Source organism: Rutidosis leptorrhynchoides, chromosome 4, assembly GCF_046630445.1.
Source record: "Rutidosis leptorrhynchoides isolate AG116_Rl617_1_P2 chromosome 4, CSIRO_AGI_Rlap_v1, whole genome shotgun sequence".
Taxonomy (NCBI): domain Eukaryota; kingdom Viridiplantae; phylum Streptophyta; class Magnoliopsida; order Asterales; family Asteraceae; genus Rutidosis; species Rutidosis leptorrhynchoides.
Genome location: NC_092336.1, coordinates 609,083,982 through 609,093,488, shown reverse-complemented (window position 1 = coordinate 609,093,488; position 9,507 = coordinate 609,083,982). Strand labels below are relative to the sequence as shown.

The following is a 9,507-nucleotide window of genomic DNA, read 5'->3' as shown; positions in this document are numbered from 1 at the left end:
GTATGTCTGCTGAGGAAGCTGAAAATCCTTTTTATTAAATGATTAACAAACTTGCTGAAATTTAAAATAACACAGAAACTTGAAATTTTACAACTCAGATGTTTAAATAATAAACATGAAACTCTATAAATCCCAAGTTTTGAAGAAGCCAGTTTAGATGCTTTTTCTTGAGGGTATTATTTTTTTAAAAAAAAAAAAAAAAAAAAACTTCAAGTGGGATTTGCTAAACATACCCTTGTAATCTATTTCCAACCAGCTAGAGTTGAAGCTAGTTGTTAGCAATCAGAACCAATACCTCAATGAATCAATGGTATACCGATTATGTAAAGCTGATTGCATTTATTTAAAAAGATCTAAAACAGGTTTCCATATGAAGAGTAACGTTAATTCGATCCAACTGCAGTATTAAGGAACGAAAATGAAATCGTTTACCAACACGATCAAAATTGTCAAAACCCAAAGCAACAATAAAAGCAAATGTGATGCTAAGATCACTTCAGAGTCGTCTAAAAATCTAATGAATCCGATTCATTCAAACATGATACAAAACTAGAAAGGTGTTTCAAATGTAGCCGACTTGCCCCACCGGCATCTTTCATTCAAAAGCATGTTGTGAAGTTTATGATAACTGATCTTGACCTGAACATACTTTCATTAAGCACGAGTCCCCCTGTTTAGACTCACCATGCGGTTAGAACCATCCATCTGTCCTCTAGCAGCAGAACCGCCATAGTTGCGTCCAGTCCCAGCCCCTGCATTATCTTGATACCTTGTGCTCTGATACCCACCTTTAGATTGACCTGTTCGGTCCCTTTGATTACCCTGACCAGGACCATAAGGTCGACCACCACCATATCCTGACTGCTGTCTTCCTTGTGAGTATGACTGGTTGTCTTGCCATTTATTGCCGCCAGCAACTGCTGCATAGTCTTGACCTTCCCGACGCCTAGTGGGTAAAGACTCCAAACCACCACCACCTAGTCTAGCCTCTACAGCACGCTCGTTACTTTCTGCTAGAACCGAGAGCTTTTCGGTTAACTGGAAAGCAAGACCCTGTAAACGGCTATATTCAACTTCATGGAAAACGATGCATTGAGTAGGTTGGTCCCAGCTCGCGTGAAGCTCTTCATTGATCATCATCTTGCTAACTATGGAATGAGTTTGACCATCAGATAAATCAAACATCTTTGAAAGCTGTTCCAATTTTAAAGTCTCGTATGATGATGAATAAGTGAATAGGTAGGTCCTTAAAGCCTCCTCCTTGATCTTGTTTTTCAGCATTTGTAGAACAGATTCACGGTTTTTGAGAAGCCTCCAGACATCTAGGGAGTTGATAACATCAAAGGACTTCTGAAAGTCTCCTTTACTAAGGGCACGAGTTGCAGCCATAACGTGGTCCCGCACGTTCTCAGGTGGGCCCGTGAAAGTCTGCCTGTCACTTATTTCAAGTAATCGTCTCAGTGTCTTGCTTATGACTTTACGCCTAGCATCATGACTGTTTGCTGCCATATTGGGAACCTCTAGCAGCATAGCACATATCAAGTGTACAGACTCCAGAAGTTCAAGGTTGATGTGCATATGATACGGCATCTGCCTTCTCCTTTCGAGACGCTCCTATAGAAATCAACAGCTCAAAATTAGAATATGCAAACTAAACATGTAACGTAACCAGTCACGACAGGTTTTGCCGACTCAAAACGGGCCTTATAAACCAGTATAATGCAAATCCTATGCTAAAATAGTAAATAAAAAGTTAAAATAGGTGTTTAATAACAATGACATATGAATCTATATGATTTTAAACTAAAAACACAATCATTTCAGAAAACTGGAGCAGTAAAAATGAGCGAGCAGAACAGGTCAGATACAGACTCGTGAAATTGGGTGGACTAGTCTATTTTAATATTGATATACAAGTGTATCTGTGACAGAGCAAGATACTGATCTCCTTAAGTGAAAGCAAGTAGCAGAGGACATTTCTTTTTCTATGCAGATACATAGATTTGCACAAAATATAAAAATATATATATATACCTAACTTGTAGGAAAACAATAAATAACGAAAGATAATCTTCAAAGATCACAACCGGAAAAGAAAAAATAATATAGTATCACTGCTTAAAAATAATAAACTTGTGTACAGCCAATAAACAAAAAAATATGAACTTACATGACATCTTAAGACAGTAGTAAAGCAGAAATATCAGAAAGTATAACCTAAGGCAACAAAAAGCCTGGTAGATATATGTAAGATAAGTAGCAACATGCAACTGTGCAACATTAATAACTACAGAATGTTTCTGCTTCTGACCAATACAATAGGACAACTAGAATGTGCACATCAGCATGTTAAGTTACCAATCATTCAACAAAAGGTTACGAATTGCTATTAGCCTATTATAATGGTCTGCTCATTAAAAACCGACATTAGACAAGTTTTTTCTGAACAATGGTTTGAATCATAAGTCCAATAAAGAGCTAGACTTTTGCATTTATACGAGTTCTTTAACCAAACGTCCAAACTGAAGTTTCAATCTAATCAGGATAATACATTGCAAAAAATTGTATAATACCGTAAACATACAAATACTGTTCTACCCCAGTGAACAAATACGCAAATTATAAAGCCACCTTGATTCTGAGAAATATAACAAGCATTGATTTAAAAGGAATTCAGTGGAGGTAGCAAAGTGGCTGGGTCAGCCTAGATAACATGTCATTACATGATATGTTGATTTTACACCTTTCAGCTTGAATTCTCATACAAATTTTCTCTAGACATATAAACAGACAAGGTTTTCTCTTAATGTGCCAAGGATGAATTAAGTTGTCTTCAGTCCTGTTTCCTTCAAGACACTTTTTAACATTCGGCCCATTAGAGATATAAACTTAACCCAGAATAGATTATCAAAATATTGTGACAGCGACAACTGAATATAGTATCAAACAGATAAAGGTGATAATTAACGAGTAACATCATATATCATATATACAGTTTATTTCAAGTAGAAATACCTGTTCTGGAGTCTTCTCGTGATATCGACTTTGAGAGACACCTTGTGCAAGAAGCTCTTTCACCCGGCCACCCGAATATAATTCGGAAAGGCAGCCATGTCCTTCGAAAATAAGTCCCGCCCTAAAAGCACACAACCCAAGCTGAGCCATTGACCTGTTAAAGAGTATCTGTGTCGAGATATCCATATGTTGAACACTATCCTGCAGGTGACTCATAAGCAACAAGTCTCGAGATGTAGAAAACTCATCCAAGATTGCATGGTGATAAATGTCGCAAAGCATCGCACGAGCCTTGGTCCTTTCATCACCGTGCTTGTATATAAGAGAGACCAGTATGTCCATCAGTGCCCTGCTACTTGCAGGAAAACTAGGTTTTCGAGGCACAATCTCAGGAGTGTTTACAAAAGCAGGTGGGCCTCGACTTTCCTCTGCCACCTCTTCTCCATTTTCTCCAACTCCCGATTGCTCAGACAAGTCCTTCATAGCACCATAAACTTCTTGAGGTTTGTAGTACACAAGTTCAACTAGCTTCAACGCAGCCTTAGCAGCAGCCTTGAAATCCCCAACACGTTCAAGATATGCCTGAACGTTTTGAGCAAGAACAAAAAACAAAGGCTCATCTTGAAGCCTTTCTACATACTCCCGGGTATGAGGATCAATACACTGCAAACTCTTAAAGAATTCAACATCTATCTTCTCAAGAAAAGCTGCCAAATTTCCCCATATACGTATGGTGTCCTTATAATCTATTCCTTTTTGGGTCTCATTCTCGTCTGGTTCCACAGTGTCATCAACTAGGATATTAGGATACTGCTCAAGAATATCAAGTATGGCAAGCATATTCTGCACACACTTCTTCCACACGTTAATAGGCATATGACCACTGAGACCAGGGTTAACATCAAACTGAGCAGATACAACACTAAACAAAATCTCTAGCTTCTGAGCAGGAGTTTTAGCCACCCGAGTTAAAAACGTAAGCTGTTCAACAAGCTCGAGCCTTCCAGTCCCTTTTCTCCCACGAGCAGCAACAACCTCCTTGAACTTCTTGTTAACAGTATCCCATGTCACCTGGTTTGGATCCTTAAACTGCTTTTCCATTAACTTATCTTTCTTGTTCATCATTTTCTCCCAACCAGGTTGGGTCTCATCTTCCGCCTCATCGTTATCATCTTCGTCCTCATCTGATTCCGATGCTGGCTTCGTCAGGTCATCAATCTCCGAACCGTCATCGTCATCATCTTCATCATCTGATGGCTCTTCCTCCTCTTCTTGATCCTCAAAACTTTCCGGATTCTCCCTGCACTTATTAATCAAATCCTCATACAGCTTATTGTTCTTTTTCAACTTCTGTCTCATTGCATTCAAAGCCTTGGCATTGCTACTACTCATCTTCTTCTTCGCCTCCTTATTCGCCATGGCTTGATTCAAAAAATCCTCCAACATCACCAGTGCTTTAATATAATTATTCGGAGCCCGATCAGATTCAGTCACCCTCATCACCTTCTCAAGCTGCCTATTAATCTTGTCAAAACTCTCCTGCAAACTAACCCAATCATTGATCTTCATCGCATTCTTCATCTGATCAATAGTCGTAGACAACTCCTCGAACCTCTTATCCTTTGCGGACTTGATAACACGCTTATGCGTATCATCATCATCACTGTCAGTATCGCCAGTATTAAGATACTTGTTTCTATCTGGTGCTGCATCTTCTTGTCCTTCATTAACATCATCTTGTTCATAATCACTCACTTCAGACTCAGTCTCACTGTCCGCCTGTTAACATATAAAAAGGTCAATTTCCGTTCAATTCAAGTAATTGATTCATGATTTGATCATATATAGATACCATAACACAAATAACAACATATACATACACATATAAATATATGAATATACATACACATACACATACACATACACACACGTATATAGATATGAAAGCAAAACAAACCTCGTTACTCCAAAATTTCGACGCCATCTTCTTCGCTTAAAAAAAATGCAAATTTCAGAAAACCTAAAGCTGCACAGATACATAAAAGATATAAATTTTCATAAAGTAATAAAATTTACTAACAATTTATTATTAATCGGGTGATATAAATCTACTACGAAACAAAAGTAACGATGAACGTGTACTAGATTGGGTCAGTGGCTAAAGAAATTAAAAAATAAACAAGCTTTATTCGATCTGGAACAAATTGATGCAACTATAATACCATAGATTCAATGAATACCTGTATTGCAGATCGGCGGTTATAGACCCTTAAGCGTACGGATGTTGGAGTCGGCGGATTAGGGTTTTTTTTCTCAGGTGTGAGAGAAGTGTTATTCGTATCGGGTAAGGTTTCTTATAAAAATGTAGGGGTAAAATCTTCTTTCCCCGAAAAATTTAAGGATAAATATTAAAATATTATTTTATTTTATTTTTCGGAAGAAAAAAACAATACAGTAACTTTTTAAGGGCAGATGTAAATCAGTTCAATATGGTTAATAAATTGACACTTTCAAATATAGAAACAAATGTGTTTGCGATATATTGGTTGGACTGTGTGTTTATAAAACAGTAGTTTAATACCCGCGAATTCGCGGGATTAAGGAAACAAAATCTTAATAACAATGTATTTTAATCGGATGGTTTAATAAAATCATTCCACGAGCAGGTTTAAAATAATTTGTTGCTAAATATTTCAAGTTACTACATTTCAATATCACAAATACTCCATGGTGACATTTGATTGTATGTTTTATGATTCCGCTACAAAACAAATTATCTTCCAAACCCATTTGGGTTACGGACAAATTTAGAAACAAACGTAAGGAGCAACATATATGACCTATCAAAACATAATTTGCCTCATCATGCTACTACACTCTTGATGGAATCCACTAAAATGTCACTTTGTTCTGGTTTTACCTAGAGAAACACGAACATAACCCTTTTAATTATTTGTTGTTGTATACCATACCCACTGTTACAAGGTTTGATTCTTTGTTGCTGTATATCATACCCACTGTTACAAGGTCCTCCTGTAAATATCCAAATCGTCGTCGTTATATCAGGAGTAGAAAACAAAACATGGAGTATTTTGTAAAATATAATGAAATGATACAACTTATATGATAATAATAGTAGTAGTGATTCTAGATAAAAGTGATTCAAGCAATCCAAGAGTTTAAATCATTATTTTACTATGTGGGAGATAGATCTTACAGATGGGGAAGTCACAAATCAAACTAAAAAAAACGAAAGATATAGATGTTAACATATAGTAATGACAACAAGTAGGGCAATTTGGATAATGGGTACAAAAAGGGTCCTTTTAGTGTAGTCAAAATGTATTGAATGACATACTTCTCTGCCTATCTTTAAGATTTCTTAGATTTACCAAAATTGAAGTAGATGAGTAGATCATACTGAAAGTTAATTATTTAATTTTGTTATGTACTCACATGACCCGCCCAATTGTCCCTTTCTTATAAATATTCAAAGAATGTAATTTTATAAATACAAAGTAGCAAGAACCTGTTTTGAAGCCTCAGTTAGTCGTCCGACTCATCCATATTGTCATGTAGGCGCACCATGACACATTAATTGACGATATAATGGCACTTAAAACTAACATCATTTTTCGTTATACTTGAATAGTCAAATAAATTCACTGTATGTAAAAAAATAAAAATACCATACATAACATACTAAAAAACTATACATTCAAACTTGAGTTTTTATTCAGGAGTCATTCCATTAACAAATTAAGATAGGCTAACAAACCTCTAAACCATATTGTAAGTAACTAGATGGGGTAAATAGTTACTTAATACGTTTTTAACACTTTTTCGATTGATCACCAAATTCGATTCAACTTTGATCAACATACTCAACTCAAACTTGATGTGTGTAGTGTATATGTTCAAAATGATAAATGAAGTAATGTAAAGAACATGGACACAATGATTTATAGTGGTTCAGGTGGATGTTAACTAATCCACCTTAATCCACTCCCCGATTACACTAATCGGGATTTGTTGCTTCACTAAGCACTTTTCTCCAAACCCGATGGGGATCCGATTTACAAGTCTTCAACTTCTTTGGTAGACAACAAACCTAATTTTTCTATCCCTTTGAAAGAACAACTCTAACCTAGATCAACTTGTCTTCACCTTGGACAAGTATTAATCTCCAAATAAGATTAATCAACTTCCTAAGTCCCTTTAAGGAAGTAGATCACTAAGCTAGCATATGCTTCTACTAATTAAAGTTACAAGACTTATACACTTTGCAATGATGATCCTAACACAATACTAGGACATACATTATATTAAGTAAACTCACAAGATAAATGATTTTGATTAGTAAGTTTACAACAACCCAATTCTATATCTATAAGATCATAGAATCTTCTCTTGCTTGATCACATTTGAGTAGTAATTGATGCACTTGTGATCACTGGAAATAGGCCTTTGAAATATGCAAGAGGGTCAGCTTCAAATGCTCTTAAATGTTTGCCTATTATAGTGAGATTCAAAAAGTAGCCGTTGACACACGGTTGACATCACGGTGGTGCGACCGTGCGTGCTCCAGTCCAAATTTGGTATCCGTTGTATAGCCATTTGACTCAAATTTGAACACCACATTTTGGCACCTTTACACCTTCTAGCACCTGCAAAAGAAACCAAACATCCTATACAAGTACTATATGCATTAAGTGTGTGAGATTTGGTCTTAATGCATGAAAGTGACTAATCATTCCAAAAGTGGTAAACCCAACATTCTTGGGGAAGTGTTTTGATTGATATTTTGGGAAATCTCAGTTTGGTCAAGACTTGGTTAGCCACTTTAATGCCCTGGGTTCAATTCTAAATACTAGTCACTATGTCATTAACTTCCTAGTTTCAATTAATCACAAGTCATGTTCTTTTTAAGTTTAGTTAGAGATTAATTGAATAATGTCTCTATAAGATAATCATAAAGTATGTAGAGACATCAAAGTTAAGTCATAAGCAATCACCCTTAGTTACTTAGACTAGACCAAATAGACAATTGACTATACTTTCATTGTGAACCATTTTACACTTAATCTATTGGAGTAGGTTAGTCACTTGAATCCTAACTAATGAGCACATAGCAAACATATTAATCAAGTTGACAAGTTTATGAGTATTAACCATATTGACAAGTAGCAAGTAATACTCACATAGCAAGAGATAGTTATTCTAGGATCAATCATATATATACTTGCACAACTTATAATTTGTGACGATCGCTCCAAATCCATATGGACGAACACGTCATTCATCGATTTCATTGCGAGGTATTTGACCTCTATATGATACGTTTTGTAAACATTGCATTCTTTTGAAAAGGCACGCCATAAATGAATATAGTTCCAAAACTTTGAGACTCAACATTACAGACTTTGCTTATCGTGTCGAAAACATTAAATCATATAAAGAAAAAGTTTAAATTTGGTCAGAAATTTCCGGGTCATCACAGTACCTCCCCGTTAAAGAAATTTCGTCTCGAAATTTGAGTGAGGTCGTCATGGCTAACAATAAAAATGTTTTCATGACGAATATGTGTTGATAAATAGAATTTTTATCACCATTGAATAATATGGATAAAACAATCCAATTACTCGAAGCGTATGAGGGAAGTTATCGTAATAGAGTGAAATGGAGAATAGAGATGCATCTTATCTCTTGACGTAGTAACGATTGATTTCCAGAATTTAAGGAATAGAAAATCTTCATAATCTAAATAAGATTTGATTCTTCGAAATTTGCGGAAATTAGGATTTTCTTTGATTAAATGTGTATTCTGCCTCGATTGCTATGTCTGATATTTCGCTATAAATTGACCTCTTCCGTTTCATTTATTTTCACCACTCCTATAATCTTCTTCCTTATTTAATACTTCTTAATAGATTGTGAAAATGCTTCATCCAGTTCTGATTCTTGATATATTCCTAACTTTCATATCTATCATTCTTCTTTTTCATCTGCCGCCGGAGGAATCTATTCACTTTTACTATACTTTTGGCTTTATAGTGTTTTTAGTTCTCTCGTATCTTTACGTTGCAATACTTATTGATATTCATGGTTTGTAATTTATGTGTTTTTATCGAGCTTTATATTCTTCGTTATATTTCGAAGCATCATGCTTTCGTTCTCTCTTCCCGCCTTCAAGTCAAGCGAATAATGGTCCAGAATTCGTAGGTATGGATTTTGAAATGAACATAGTTAATGTTCTAAGAAGGGAATTGTAATGGCACGATCTTGATTTGTGAAATTACCAGAATATCCGAAAAAAGACCGAATCATCAAGAAAAATATTTTCTTGATATATTTAGAGGTTAAATAGAATGAAAGAGTTATGTAACATGGTTCATGATGAGGGTATGATCCGTGAATCTTTATCACGTTCCATTAGAAACTCAGCATGACTTACTGTAATATAATCACGTTGATCAAGTGTCATTATATTAT

The 9,507-nt window shown here is 35.6% G+C and overlaps 1 protein-coding gene across 1 annotated transcript; it reads right to left on the bottom strand.

Moving 5' to 3' along the window:
• Nucleotides 1–325: 325 nt before the first annotated feature.
• LOC139839803 (eukaryotic translation initiation factor 3 subunit C-like) lies at nucleotides 326–5,372 on the bottom strand. The gene is made up of 4 exons (XM_071829963.1): nucleotides 5,256–5,372; nucleotides 4,973–5,041; nucleotides 3,016–4,794; nucleotides 326–1,614 (listed from the first exon to the last, which is right to left on the bottom strand). The coding sequence occupies exons 2-4, from the start codon at nucleotides 4,997–4,999 to the stop codon at nucleotides 655–657; spliced, it is 2,766 nt and encodes a 921-aa protein (XP_071686064.1). The 5' UTR covers nucleotides 5,000–5,041; nucleotides 5,256–5,372; the 3' UTR covers nucleotides 326–654.
• Nucleotides 5,373–9,507: the final 4,135 nt, after the last annotated feature.